The 14,123-nt window shown below is 52.3% G+C and overlaps 1 protein-coding gene across 3 annotated transcripts in view; it reads left to right on the top strand.

The window, feature by feature from the left end:
• Window positions 1-14,123, top strand: part of tmc7 (transmembrane channel like 7) — a 32,072-nt gene that overhangs the window by 2,654 nt on the left and 15,295 nt on the right. For all 3 annotated transcript variants that reach the window (XR_014626414.1, XR_014626415.1, XM_084401553.1), the window contains exons 2-9: window positions 4,965-5,190; window positions 6,033-6,181; window positions 8,243-8,398; window positions 8,487-8,572; window positions 8,646-8,788; window positions 9,183-9,330; window positions 12,021-12,194; window positions 12,672-12,826. Coding sequence is in view for 1 of the 3 variants with exons in the window: in XM_084401553.1 (XP_084257679.1) it covers window positions 4,965-5,190; window positions 6,033-6,181; window positions 8,243-8,398; window positions 8,487-8,572; window positions 8,646-8,788; window positions 9,183-9,330; window positions 12,021-12,194; window positions 12,672-12,826 (1,237 nt within the window). In the remaining 2 variants the exon portion in view is untranslated. The remainder of the gene's footprint in view (window positions 1-4,964; window positions 5,191-6,032; window positions 6,182-8,242; window positions 8,399-8,486; window positions 8,573-8,645; window positions 8,789-9,182; window positions 9,331-12,020; window positions 12,195-12,671; window positions 12,827-14,123) is intronic.

The raw sequence follows: 14,123 nt of genomic DNA on the forward strand, positions 1-14,123 counted from the left end.
AGTGCGTGAGTGCGTGCGAGTGTGAGTGAGTGAGTGAGTGAGTGAGTGAGTGAGTGCGTGAGTGAGTGAGTGAGTGAGTGCGTGAGTGAGTGCGAGTGTGAGTGAGTGAGTGAGTGAGTGCGAGTGTGAGTGAGTGAGTGAGTGAGTGAGTGCGTGAGTGAGTGCGAGTGTGAGTGAGTGAGTGAGTGAGTGAGTGAGTGCGTGAGTGCGTGAGTGCGTGCGAGTGTGAGTGAGTGAGTGAGTGAGTGAGTGAGTGAGTGAGTGCGTGAGTGAGTGAGTGCGTGAGTGCGTGCGTGCGAGAGTGAGTGAGTGAGTGCGTGCGTGCGAGAGTGAGTGAGTGAGTGAGTGCGTGCGAGTGTGAGTGAGTGAGTGAGTGAGTGAGTGCGTGCGAGTGTGAGTGAGTGAGTGAGTGAGTGAGTGCGTGAGTGAGTGCGTGCGTGCGAGTGAGTGAGTGAGTGCGTGCGAGTGTGAGTGAGTGAGTGCGTGCGAGTGTGAGTGAGTGAGTGAGTGCGTGCGTGCGAGTGTGAGTGCGAGTGAGTGAGTGAGTGAGTGAGTGCGTGAGTGAGTGAGTGAGTGAGTGAGTGAGTGAGTGAGTGAGTGAGTGAGTGAGTGCGTGCGTGCGTGCGAGTGTGAGTGAGTGAGTGAGTGAGTGAGTGAGTGAGCGAGCGAGTGAGTGCGTGAGTGCGTGCGTGCGAGTGTGAGTGAGTGAGTGAGTGAGTGAGTGAGTGAGTGAGTGAGCGAGCGAGTGAGTGAGTGAGTGCGTGCGTGTGAGTGAGTGAGTGAGTGAGTGAGTGAGTGAGTGAGTGAGTGAGTGAGTGAGTGAGTGAGTGAGCGAGTGAGTGAGTGCGTGAGTGCGTGCGAGTGTGAGTGAGTGAGTGAGTGAGTGAGTGAGTGAGTGAGTGAGTGCGTGAGTGAGTGAGTGAGTGAGTGCGTGAGTGAGTGCGAGTGTGAGTGAGTGAGTGAGTGAGTGCGAGTGTGAGTGAGTGAGTGAGTGAGTGAGTGCGTGAGTGAGTGCGAGTGTGAGTGAGTGAGTGCGTGAGTGCGTGAGTGCGTGCGAGTGTGAGTGAGTGAGTGAGTGAGTGAGTGAGTGAGTGAGTGAGTGAGTGCGTGAGTGAGTGAGTGCGTGAGTGAGTGAGTGCGTGAGTGCGTGCGTGCGAGAGTGAGTGAGTGAGTGCGTGCGTGCGAGAGTGAGTGAGTGAGTGAGTGCGTGCGAGTGTGAGTGAGTGAGTGAGTGAGTGAGTGCGTGCGAGTGTGAGTGAGTGAGTGAGTGAGTGAGTGCGTGAGTGCGTGCGTGCGAGTGAGTGAGTGAGTGCGTGCGAGTGTGAGTGAGTGAGTGCGTGCGAGTGTGAGTGAGTGAGTGAGTGAGTGAGTGCGTGCGTGCGAGTGCGAGTGAGTGAGTGAGTGCGTGTGAGTGCGTGCGTGCGTGCGTGTGAGTGTGAGTGAGTGAGTGAGTGCGTGTGAGTGCGTGTGAGTAAGTGAGTGAGTGCGTGAGTGCGTGAGTGAGTGAGTGCGTGCGTGCGAGTGTGAGTGAGTGAGTGAGTGAGTGCGAGTGTGAGTGAGTGCGTGCGTGCGTGCGAGTGTGAGTGAGTGAGTGAGTGCGTGCGAGTGTGAGTGAGTGAGTGAGTGAGTGCGTGAGTGCGTGCGTGCGAGTGTGAGTGAGTGAGTGCGTGCGAGTGTGAGTGAGTGAGTGAGTGCGTGCGAGTGTGAGTGAGTGAGTGAGCGAGTGAGTGAGTGAGTGCGTGCGTGCGAGTGTGAGTGAGTGAGTGCGTGCGAGTGTGAGTGAGTGAGTGAGTGCGTGTGAGTGCGTGCGTGCGAGTGAGTGAGTGAGTGAGTGCGTGCGTGCGTGCGAGCGAGCGAGCGAGCGAGCGAGTGAGTGCGTGCGTGCGAGCGAGTGAGTGAGTGAGTGAGTGCGTGTGAGTGCGTGTGAGTGAGTGTGAGTAAGTGCGTGTGAGTGCGTGTTTGAGTGAGTGCGTGTGAGTGCGTGCGAGTGAGTGCGTGTGAGTGAGTGTGAGTGAGTGAGTGCGTGTGAGTGCGTGTGAGTGAGTGCGTGTGAGTGAGTGCGTGTGAGTGCGTGCGAGTGAGTGCGTGTGAGTGCGTGTGAGTGAGTGCGTGTGAGTGCGTGTGAGTGAGTGCGTGTGAGTGAGTGCGTGTGAGTGCGTGTGAGTGCGTGTGAGTGCGTGTGAGTGCGTGTGAGTGCGTGTGAGTGCGTGTGAGTGCGTGTGAGTGCGTGTGAGTGCGTGTGAGTGCGTGTGAGTGCGTGTGAGTGCGTGTGAGCGAGTGCGTGCGAGTGAGTGCGAGTGCGTGCGAGTGAGTGCGAGTGCGTGCGAGTGAGTGCGAGTGAGTGCGAGTGCGTGCGAGTGCGTGCGAGTGAGTGAGTGAGTGAGTGAGTGAGTGAGTGAGTGAGTGAGTGAGTGAGCGAGCGAGTGAGTGAGTGCGTGAGTGCGAGTGTGAGTGAGTGAGTGAGTGAGTGAGTGAGTGAGTGAGTGAGTGAGTGCGTGAGTGAGTGAGTGAGTGAGTGCGTGAGTGAGTGCGAGTGTGAGTGAGTGAGTGAGTGAGTGAGTGAGTGCGTGAGTGCGTGAGTGCGTGCGAGTGTGAGTGAGTGAGTGCGTGAGTGAGTGAGTGAGTGAGTGAGTGCGTGAGTGCGTGCGTGCGAGAGTGAGTGAGTGAGTGCGTGCGTGCGAGAGTGAGTGAGTGAGTGCGAGTGAGTGAGTGAGTGCGTGCGAGTGTGAGTGAGTGAGTGAGTGAGTGAGTGCGTGCGTGCGAGTGAGTGAGTGAGTGCGTGCGAGTGTGAGTGAGTGAGTGCGTGCGAGTGTGAGTGAGTGAGTGAGTGCGTGCGTGCGAGTGCGAGTGAGTGAGTGAGTGCGTGTGAGTGCGTGCGTGCGTGCGTGTGAGTGTGAGTGAGTGAGTGAGTGCGTGTGAGTGCGTGTGAGTAAGTGAGTGAGTGCGTGAGTGCGTGAGTGAGTGAGTGCGTGCGTGCGAGTGTGAGTGAGTGAGTGAGTGAGTGCGAGTGTGAGTGAGTGCGTGCGTGCGTGCGAGTGTGAGTGAGTGAGTGCGTGCGAGTGTGAGTGAGTGAGTGAGTGAGTGCGTGAGTGCGTGCGTGCGAGTGTGAGTGAGTGAGTGCGTGCGAGTGTGAGTGAGTGAGTGAGTGCGAGTGTGAGTGAGTGAGTGAGTGAGTGCGTGAGTGCGTGCGTGCGAGTGTGAGTGAGTGAGTGCGTGCGAGTGTGAGTGAGTGAGTGAGTGCGTGCGAGTGTGAGTGAGTGAGTGAGCGAGTGAGTGAGTGAGTGCGTGCGTGTGAGTGAGTGAGTGCGTGCGAGTGTGAGTGAGTGAGTGCGTGCGAGTGTGAGTGAGTGAGTGAGTGCGTGTGAGTGCGTGCGTGCGAGTGAGTGAGTGAGTGAGTGCGTGCGTGCGTGCGAGCGAGCGAGTGAGTGAGTGCGTGCGTGCGAGCGAGCGAGCGAGTGAGTGAGTGCGTGTGAGTGCGTGTGAGTGAGTGCGTGTGAGTGCGTGTGAGTGAGTGCGTGTGAGTGCGTGCGAGTGAGTGCGTGTGAGTGAGTGTGAGTGAGTGAGTGCGTGTGAGTGCGTGTGAGTGAGTGCGTGTGAGTGAGTGCGTGTGAGTGCGTGCGAGTGAGTGCGTGTGAGTGCGTGTGAGTGAGTGTGAGTGAGTGCGTGTGAGTGCGTGTGAGTGCGTGTGAGTGCGTGTGAGTGAGTGCGTGTGAGTGCGTGTGAGTGCGTGTGAGTGCGTGTGAGTGCGTGTGAGTGCGTGTGAGTGCGTGTGAGTGCGTGTGAGTGCGTGTGAGTGCGTGTGAGTGCGTGTGAGTGCGTGTGAGTGCGTGTGAGCGAGTGTGTGCGAGTGAGTGCGTGCGAGTGAGTGCGAGTGCGTGCGAGTGAGTGCGAGTGCGTGCGAGTGAGTGCGAGTGAGTGCGAGTGAGTGCGAGTGCGTGCGAGTGCGTGCGAGTGAGTGCGAGTGAGTGCGAGTGCGTGCGAGTGCGTGCGAGTGCGTGCGAGTGCGAGTGAGTGCGAGTGAGTGCGAGTGCGTGCGTGTGAGTGAGTGAGTGTGAGTGAGTGTGAGTGTGAGTGAGTGTGAGTGCGTGCGAGTGAGTGTGAGTGAGTGTGAGTGCGTGCGAGTGCGTGCGAGTGCGTGCGAGTGAGTGCGAGTGAGTGCGTGTGAGTGCGTGTGAGTGCGTGTGAGTGCGTGTGAGTGCGAGTGCGTGCGAGTGCGAGTGCGTGCGAGTGCGTGCGAGTGCGAGTGAGTGCGAGTGAGTGCGAGTGCGTGCGTGTGAGTGAGTGTGAGTGAGTGTGAGTGAGTGTGAGTGAGTGTGAGTGAGTGTGAGTGAGTGTGAGTGCGTGAGTGTGAGTGAGTGTGAGTGAGTGTGAGTGAGTGTGAGTGAGTGTGAGTGCGTGCGTGTGAGTGAGTGTGAGTGAGTGTGAGTGCGTGTGAGTGCGTGTGAGTGCGTGCGAGTGAGTGCGAGTGAGTGCGAGTGAGTGCGTGTGAGTGCGTGTGAGTGAGTGCGAGTGCGTGTGAGTGAGTGTGAGTGAGTGCGAGTGAGTGTGAGTGAGTGCGAGTGCGTGTGAGTGAGTGCGTGTGAGTGCGTGTGAGTGCGTGTGAGTGCGTGCGAGTGAGTGTGAGTGAGTGCGAGTGCGTGCGAGTGAGTGCGTGTGAGTGCGTGTGAGTGCGTGTGAGTGCGTGCGAGTGAGTGCGAGTGAGTGCGAGTGCGTGTGAGTGAGTGCGAGTGCGTGCGAGTGCGTGCGAGTGCGTGCGAGTGCGTGCGAGTGCGTGCGAGTGAGTGTGAGTGCGTGTGAGTGCGTGTGAGTGCGTGTGAGTGCGTGTGAGTGAGTGTGAGTGAGTGTGAGTGAGTGTGAGTGTGAGTGAGTGTGAGTGCGTGCGAGTGCGTGCGAGTGCGTGCGAGTGCGTGTGAGTGAGTGTGAGTATGAGTGTGTATCATCTCTCCTCTGCTTCTCTTCATCAGTGTTCTGGGATCGGCCCGCTCCGGTTGGTAATCTCCTGTTGGATCAGTTGCCCAGTTACCAGTCTCTGCTGTACCGCAGGAAGTCCAGCGTGAAGAGGCGGGGCAGTGGGCGGAGCCGGCAGCTGTCCATCAGAAGTGGGAAGTGGGCGGAGCAGACTCACAATGGGGAGGAGCTTAGACCTGTGCGGGAGCTTCCCAAGAGCATGCAGGACAAGCGGCGGGAGAAGTGCGTTCCTTATCCAGATCATGATGTGAAGTGTTCTGGGAATGTTCACTAGGGTCGGGTGTCGTTAGAATGTTAACGATTCCAGTTTCGATTCTGCTTATCGAACAAAGATACGACTGAAATAAACAGTGTTTTAAGATTCTCAGGTATTCAGGAATAGAAACTGTAATCGAATGTAAAATAACACTGCACTTTATAAATAAAATATACATTACAAATATAGTTACAGAAGTTATTCAGTGAAGAACGAGTGAATTTTCTGTAGTTTGATTAGTGTTATTATAGAGCAGGAATATTAGTGTTATTATAGAGAGGAATATTAGTGTTATTATAGAGCAGGAATATTAGTGTTATTATAGAGCAGGAATATTAGTGTTATTATAGAGCAGGAATATTAGTGTTATTATAGAGCAGGAATATTAGTGTTATTATAGAGCAGGAATATTGGAATATTAGTGTTATTATAGAGCAGGAATATTAGTGTTATTATAGAGCAGGAATATTGGAATATTAGTGTTATTATAGAGCAGGAATATTAGTGTTATTATAGAGCAGGAATATTAGTGTTATTATAGAGCAGGAATATTAGTGTTATTATAGAGCAGGAATATTAGTGTTATTATAGAGCAGGAATATTAGTGTTATTATAGAGCAGGAATATTAGGCTGCTGTCACTTTAAGAGCTGCACGGATCCAATATACTGATACACATGAGAACGGTTTAAAGTCATATTGAAATGCTCACAAAGAAATCGATAAGAGGAATTTTAGAACAAGTATTCGATTCCCAAACCTATTTGCAAGACTCCAGACTCAGTGTGTGTGTGTGTGTGTGTGTGCAGGCAGCAGCGGCTCCAGCAGGGCGGCGCTGTCACAGGCTGGGGTTTGTGGAGGCTGAATGTCCATCGCTCTCTGAAGCGCCTGAAGGAGGACGGGGTCGACCTGCTCTCAGCTCTGCAGCTCTGGAGGACCGATATTCATCTCATAGAGGGTCAGAACACACACACACACACACACACACACACACACAGGGCGGGGTGGACCTGTTCTCAGCTCTGCAGCTCTGGAGGACCGATATTCATCTCATAGAGGGTCAGAACACACACACAAACACACACACACAGTTTACCTTTTTAAGCCCAACTGCAGCGAATGGGGAACGGGGTACAGAGAGTGAGGCAGAGCAGTGCCATTGAGTAGAGCGGTGCTGAGGCAGAGGGCAGGAGGAGAGGGACGGGAATGTTACGTTGTAGGTTCGGTAGACTCGTTATTCTCCGCTTTCCTACAATGATTAGCTGAAACTGCTTCACCACGCTGCACTGTCAGACAGGAGTACCGCACGTGCACATTTGCCACAGAACTCACATGTCCGTAGTTTAGAGGGGCAAGTCCTACCAGCGTACTGAGATGTCAAATTGCGTACTTGCTACGCTAAATGCGTACGTATTGGCAGGTTTGTGTCACGTGGGGCGCTGTGCTGGCTACATGCAGACAAGCGCTCCAGCCCAGTGTTACCCGTTGAAGGCAGCTGAAAACAGACATTCATGCGTAAAATGTTTAACCCGTTTGCGTTCATCCACAAGGAGGGAAAATTATTTTCCAGGACAACGCAAACGTTTCCAGGACATTTTACTTTTTTTCCCATTTTCCATGTGTTTTCCAGGACTGGAAAATTGGTCTTTCATTTTCCAGGTTTTCCAGGACGCGTGGGAACCATGTGTATGTGTGTGTGTGTGTGTGTGTGTGTGTGTGTGTGTGTGTGTGAGCGGACCTGCCAGCTTTTGGTAAATGTGAACCGTTACGCGTAAGGTTACTTTCACTGTGGAAACATTTGAGCCGAAGTCTAAGTGGAAAAAAGAAAGTTTTGGGAGGTGTTTTTTCTTAGCAAATCTATCAGTCATGTTCAGCAGCAGACCTGCTTAACAAGTGTGTGTGTGTGTGTGGTGTTTTGCAGACTGTCGACGCCATGTGGAGGGCAAAAAACATTTAAAGATTGTGGCCAGTACAGTACAAAATGTCCATATTTTCTTTATTAAAAGTGTTGTAATCAAAAATATAGGTTTTATTGTTTTTTTATAACCAATTTCTAGCCAGTGAATGGGGAGATTACTGCGTGCAAAGTAATGGAGTTGCAAAAGTCTGCAAAAAACAGCTGCACAACACAAGTGGTACTCAAAATATTTACACACACACACACACACACATACACCCACACACATACACACACGCACACACAGGGCGGGGTGGACCTGTTTTCAGCTCTGCAGGACCGATATTCATCTCATCGAGGGTCAGAACACACACACACACACACACACACACACACACACAGGGCGGGGTGGACCTGTTCTCAGCTCTGCAGCTCTGGAGGACCGATATTCATCTCATCGAGGGTCAGAACACACACACACACACACACACACACACACACACACACACACACACAGGGCGGGGTGGACCTGTTCTCAGCTCTGCAGCTCTGGAGGACCGATATTCATCTCATCGAGGGTCAGAACACACACACACACACACACACACACACACACACACACACACACACACATACACACACGCACACACAGGGCGGGGTGGACCTGTTTTCAGCTCTGCAGGACCGATATTCATCTCATCGAGGGTCAGAACACACACACACACACACACACACACACACATACACACACGCACACACAGGGCGGGGTGGACCTGTTTTCAGCTCTGCAGGACTGATATTCATCTCATCGAGGGTCAGAACACACAAACACACACACACACACACATATATACACACACACACATATATACACACACACACACACACACACAGGGCGGGGTGGACCTGCTGAGCTTTGTTCTAGACAGAACCTTTACAGTAAAAACACAGGGAAATAACAGCAGTGAAATTAATTGACTGGAAAGCAGCTCTGCAAAGACAATAGTGTCATTATTCAGATCAATGTTGATTCAGTTCTGTTCAATAATTCAGATCATTTCATTAGTGTGTGTGTGTGTGTGTGTGTGTGTGTGTGTGTGTGTGTGTGTGTGTTTCCCTCAGGCATGTTTGGAACAGGAATCCTGTCGTATTTTTCATTCCTGCGGTTTCTGGTGCTTCTGAACTTCATCATGTTCCTGCTGATGTTTGTGTTTGTGATGCTGCCGGTGATTCTCACATCACACACTTCACACAACATCACCTACAGCAGCACCAACGGTAACCACACACACACACTCACACACACACACTCACACTCAGTCTCACTCTCAGTCATGTCAGCTGTGTGTGTGTGTGTGTGTTTCAGTGAGCGAGTGCAGTGTGTATCCCCCCACCTCTCGTCAGAGTCTGGTTGCGTTTCATGAGCACATCACAGACCTGCTGTCTGGAACGGTAAGATGCTCGTGTGTGTCAGCTCAACTCAGCGTCTGCTGACAGCGCCGTAACACTGTGTGTGTGTGTGCAGGGCTTTCTGGAGCGCACGTACCTCTTCTACGGCTACTATAATGTGGAGTTCATTCACTTTCACTTCACCTACAACCTGCCGCTGGCGTACCTGCTGGCCACCATCTCCTACCTGCTGCTGAGCCTCGTCTGGATCGTCAAGAGGTGTGTGTGTGTCTCTGTGTGTGTGTGTGAGTGTTGAGCTCAGCTGCTGAGCCTCGTCTGGATCGTCAAGAGGTCAGACCGGAACACATCTCTGCTGGTGTTAGAGGTCTTCTCAAAAAGGCATATTTAAAAAGAAACTTAAACTCCTTAATTGATCTCATCCTGGCCTAATCTAAACCCTCTCTGTGAAACCGGTCCTGGTTGGCTTGGCGTTCCGTTCAGTAAAAGCTTGTTTATGTAAAATGACCCGAGACCCAAAGCTAATGTCAGACCCGTGTTCGAGGTTTTGGACCTGAACCCTCTCGAGTCTGGGCTCGGACCCTGGGCTTTTGGGTCGACTGTACAGGTGAAGACCTGTTGGTGGTGTGTGATCTGACGATATCTGTGTGTTTAGGTCTGCATCCGGTTTCAAACGCAAGCTCATTCAGGACGAGGATCGCTTCCAGAGCTTCTGCAACAAGATCTTCGCGGGCTGGGACTTCTGCATCACCAACGAGAACGCAGCGCGGTTGAAACGGAGCAGCTTACTGTACGAGATGAAGGTGCGTCTCCTGCCACTCCTGTGTTCCTGAGGGACGAGAGCCTAACTCCTGTGTTCCTGAGGGACGAGAGCCTAACTCCTGTGTTCTTCAGGGAAGAGAGCCTAACTCCTGTGTTCCTGAGGGACGAGAGCCTAACTCCTGTGTTCCTGAGGGACGAGAGCCTAACTCCTGTGTTCCTCAGGGAAGAGAGCCTAACTCCTGTGTTCTTCAGGGAACAGAGCCTAACTCCTGTGTTCTTCAGGGAACAGAGCCTAACTCCTGTGTTCTTCAGGGAACAGAGCCTAACTCCTGAGGGACGAGAGCCTAACTCCTGAGGGACGAGAGCCTAACTCCTGTGTTCCTGAGGGACAAGAGCCTAACTTCTGTGTTCCCGAGGGAAGAGAGCCTAACTCCTGTGTTCCCAAGGGAAGAGAGCCTAACTCCTGTGTTCTTCAGGGAACAGAGCCTAACTCCTGAGGGACGAGAGCCTAACTCCTGTGTTCCTGAGGGACGAGAGCCTAACTCCTGTGTTCCTGAGGGACAAGAGCCTAACTTCTGTGTTCCCGAGGGAAGAGAGCCTAACTCCTGTGTTCTTCAGGGAACAGAGCCTAACTCCTGAGGGACGAGAGCCTAACTCCTGTGTTCCTGAGGGACGAGAGCCTAACTCCTGTGTTCCTGAGGGACAAGAGCCTAACTTCTGTGTTCCCGAGGGAAGAGAGCCTAACTCCTGTGTTCCTGAGGGACAAGAGAGTAACTCCTGTGTTCCTTAGGGACGAGAGTCTAACTCCTGTGTTCCTCAGGGACAAGAGCCTAACTCCTGTGTTCCTCAGGGACGAGAGCCTAACTCCTGTGTTCCTGAGGGACGAGAGGCTAACTCCTGTGTTCCTCAGGGACGAGAGTCTAACTCCTGTGTTCCTGAGGGCCAAGAGCCTAACTCCTGTGTTCCTGAGGGACGAGAGCCTAACTCCTGTGTTCCTGAGGGACGAGAGTCTAACTCCTCAGGGATGAGAGCCTAACTCCTGTGTTCCTCAGGGACGAGAGCCTAACTCCTGTGTTCCTGAGGGCCAAGAGCCTAACTCCTGTGTTCCTTAGGGAAGAGAGCCTAACTCCTGTGTTCCTGAGGGACGAGAGCCTAACTCCTGTGTTCCTCAGGGACGAGAGCCTAACTCCTGTGTTCCTGAGGGCCAAGAGCCTAATTCCTGTGTTCCTTAGGGAAGAGAGCCTAACTCCTGTGTTCCTGAGGGACGAGAGCCTAACTCCTGTGTTCCTGAGGGACGAGAGCCTAACTCCTCAGGGATGAGAGCCTAACTCCTGTGTTCCTCAGGGACGAGAGCCTAACTCCTGTGTTCCTGAGGGCCAAGAGCCTAACTCCTGTGTTCCTTAGGGAAGAGAGCCTAACTCCTGTGTTCCTGAGGGACGAGAGCCTAACTCCTGTGTTCCTGAGGGACGAGAGCCTAACTCCTCAGGGACGAGAGCCTAACTCCTGTCTTCCTGTGTTCCTGAGGGATGAGAACCTAACTCCTCAGGGACGAGAGCCCAACTCCTGTGTTCCTGAGGGACGAGAGTCTAACTCCTCAGGGATGAGAGCCTAACTCCTGTGTTCCTCAGGGACGAGAGCCTAACTCCTGTGTTCCTGAGGGCCAAGAGCCTAACTCCTGTGTTCCTTAGGGAAGAGAGCCTAACTCCTGTGTTCCTGAGGGACGAGAGCCTAACTCCTGTGTTCCTGAGGGACGAGAGCCTAACTCCTCAGGGATGAGAGCCTAACTCCTGTGTTCCTCAGGGACGAGAGCCTAACTCCTGTGTTCCTGAGGGCCAAGAGCCTAACTCCTGTGTTCCTTAGGGAAGAGAGCCTAACTCCTGTGTTCCTGAGGGACGAGAGCCTAACTCCTGTGTTCCTGAGGGACGAGAGCCTAACTCCTGTGTTCCTGAGGGACGAGAGCCTAACTCCTCAGGGACGAGAGCCTAACTCCTGTCTTCCTGTGTTCCTGAGGGATGAGAACCTAACTCCTCAGGGGCGAGAGCCCAACTCCTGTGTTCCTGAGGGACGAGAGCCTAACTCGTGTTCCTCAGGGACGAGAGCCTAACTCCTCAGGGACCAGAGCCTAACTTCTCAGGGAGGAGAGCCTAACTCCTGTGTTCCTCAGGGGCGAGAGCCTAACTCCTCAGGGACCAGAGCCTAACTTCTCAGGGAGGAGAGCCTAACTCCTATGTTCCTGAGGGACGAGTGCCTTACTCCTGTGTTCCTGAGGGACGAGAGCCTAACTCCTGTGTTCCTGAGGGACGAGAGCCTAACTCCTGTGTTCCTGAGGGCCAAGTGCCTAACTCCTGTGTTCCTTAGGGAAGAGAGCCTAACTCCTGTGTTCCTGAGGGACGAGAGCCTAACTCCTCAGGGATGAGAGCCTAACTCCTGTGTTCCTCAGGGATGATAGCCTAACTCCTCAGGGACGAGAGCCTAACTCCTGTGTTCTTCAGGGACGAGAGCCTAACTCTTGTCTTCCTGAGGGACGAGAGCCTGACTCTTGTCTTCCTGAGGGACGAGAGCCTAACTCCTGTGTTCCTGAGGGATGAGAGCCTAACTCCTCAGGGACGACAGCCTAACTCCTGTGTTCTTCAGGGACAAGAGCCTAACTCCTGTGTTCCTGAGGGACGAGAGCCTAACTCCTGTGTTCCTGAGGGACAAGAGCCTAACTCCTGTGTTCCTGTGCCCACAGACGGATCTAGAGGAGGAACGGATCAAGCGCAGGATGGCCAATCGCACGCGGGGCGAGAGGTGCCGTATCTACGCGCTCAGAGCCGCGCTCAACCTCTTCGTCATGGCCGTCCTAGTCATCTGCTTCTACTGCATCTACATGGCCACAGTGTTCTCGCAGCGCAAGCAGGTGGAGGTGAGCTGCAACCATAGACTGTATAAAAATGTGGGCGTAGTGTCTGTGACGTCACCCGTAGGCTCTGAAGAGCATTTCTGAAGCCCAAAGTGGCAATCCACATGTCACTCAAGTGGCCACACCCTTAATTATGCAGAACTTTAAGGCTTAATACAATTTAAACAGATGAGTTATAAAAAAATTCACCCCCCTCACAGTCGTCATGAAGGGAAAAATTAGCTATATAGACCAAAACCACTTTTTGTACCAGGCTGTAAACATGTGTTTTTCTGCTGTCAAGTTGAGCATTTTAACATTGAGGGTTTATGAGATTGACTCTCTTTTTGCAGCCTGTCTCTAGTGGCCAGTCGATGAACTGCAGTTTAAGTCACTTCCGTGTTTGATTCAAGAGAGAGACAGGAAGGTTGCCGGTTGGGTGTGACATCTGCTGTCATGTTTGCCTTCGGATGGTGTTTATAATGAGGTGTGTGTGTTTAGGCTGAGAAGAGTGCGTTCCTGCAGGAGCTGGTGGTGGAGTACTTGCCCTCCATCGTCATCACGCTGGCCAACTTCATCACGCCACTGATCTTCAGCCTCATCATCACCTTCGAGGACTATTCGCCCGCCTTCGAGATCCGCTTCACGCTGATGAGGCAAGGCTTGCACCACACACACTCTCTGCTTCACATACACTTATAAATGCTCTTGCCTTTTCCAAACACTGACAGCCACAACCACTATATTAAAGCGTTAGTTCACTCTAAAACTCTCTCATCATTCACTCGTCCTCATATCCTTCCAAACCCATACTACTTTTATTCATCTTCTGAACACAAATAAAGGTATTTTAATAAAATCTGAGAGATTTCTGTCCCTTCATCGTAAGTCTATTCATGTGAATGGAGCAGTTTAATCCAAGTCTCCTGAAGAGACATGATCACTTACAGATTTAATTTAGGCTTTTTATTCACACAAAAACACACGACTCAAGTATTGTATCATTTATAGCTGTACTGAAAGCGACAATGAAAATTCACCTCAGATCTTAAAAATAATTCAAAAGAAACTGTGTTCGATGACAAAAGATCAAAGTCATTCAATATGTAAGTTTAATGTTAAAAAGTCTAATATTTTAGAATTTGATTATGTACTTATTCATTCTATTGCGAGTGCAGTGCGCCTGCAGATAGACTCTGCCCAAACACTCTTCTGATTGGCTGAGTGCAGTGCTCTTGCAGAGAGACTCCGCCCACACACTCTTCTGATTGGCTGAGTGCAGTGCGCCTGCAGAGAGACTCCGCCCACACTCTTCTGATTGGCTGAGTGCAGTGCTCTTGCAGAGAGACTCCGCCCACACACTCTTCTGATTAGCTGAGTGCAGTGCGCCAGCAGAGACTCCGCCCACACACTCTTCTGATTGGCTGAGTGCAGTGCGCCTGCAGAGAGACTCCGCCCACACACTCTTCTGATTGGCTGAGTGCAATGCGTCCGCAGATAGAGTCCGCCCACACACTCTTCTGATTGGCTGAGTCCAGTGTGCCTGCAGAGAGACTCCGCCCACACTCTTCTGATTGGCTGAGTGCAGTGCACCTGCAGAGAGACTCCGCCCACACACTCTTCTGATTGGCTGAGTGCAGTGCGCATGGACTTAGGATACAGTGTCACAAACTTCTGTCTGTTTTACACATAGGCTGTAAAAAAAGATGGCCGCCGCCCCTTCGCTCTCTTCCATTGGTGAGAACTGAAGCCGCCAGTGTCCTGATATGGCGCTGACTCTCGCAGAATGCACTCTCCCTGAGTGCACTTTTAAAAAATGTATTGCAGTACGACAAGAGGCTTGTTAAAATAAAGTAAATACAATCTCCTCAGTACTCCAAAGATCCCGAAAAAAGTGTCCGTTGGTGCTTCAGTGACTACTTCGCTCAGAGAACCTGTCAATCACAGCTGTCA

Source organism: Rutilus rutilus (genome assembly GCF_951802725.1).
Source record: "Rutilus rutilus genome assembly, chromosome: 2".
NCBI classification, from domain to species: Eukaryota; Metazoa; Chordata; class Actinopteri; order Cypriniformes; family Leuciscidae; genus Rutilus; species Rutilus rutilus.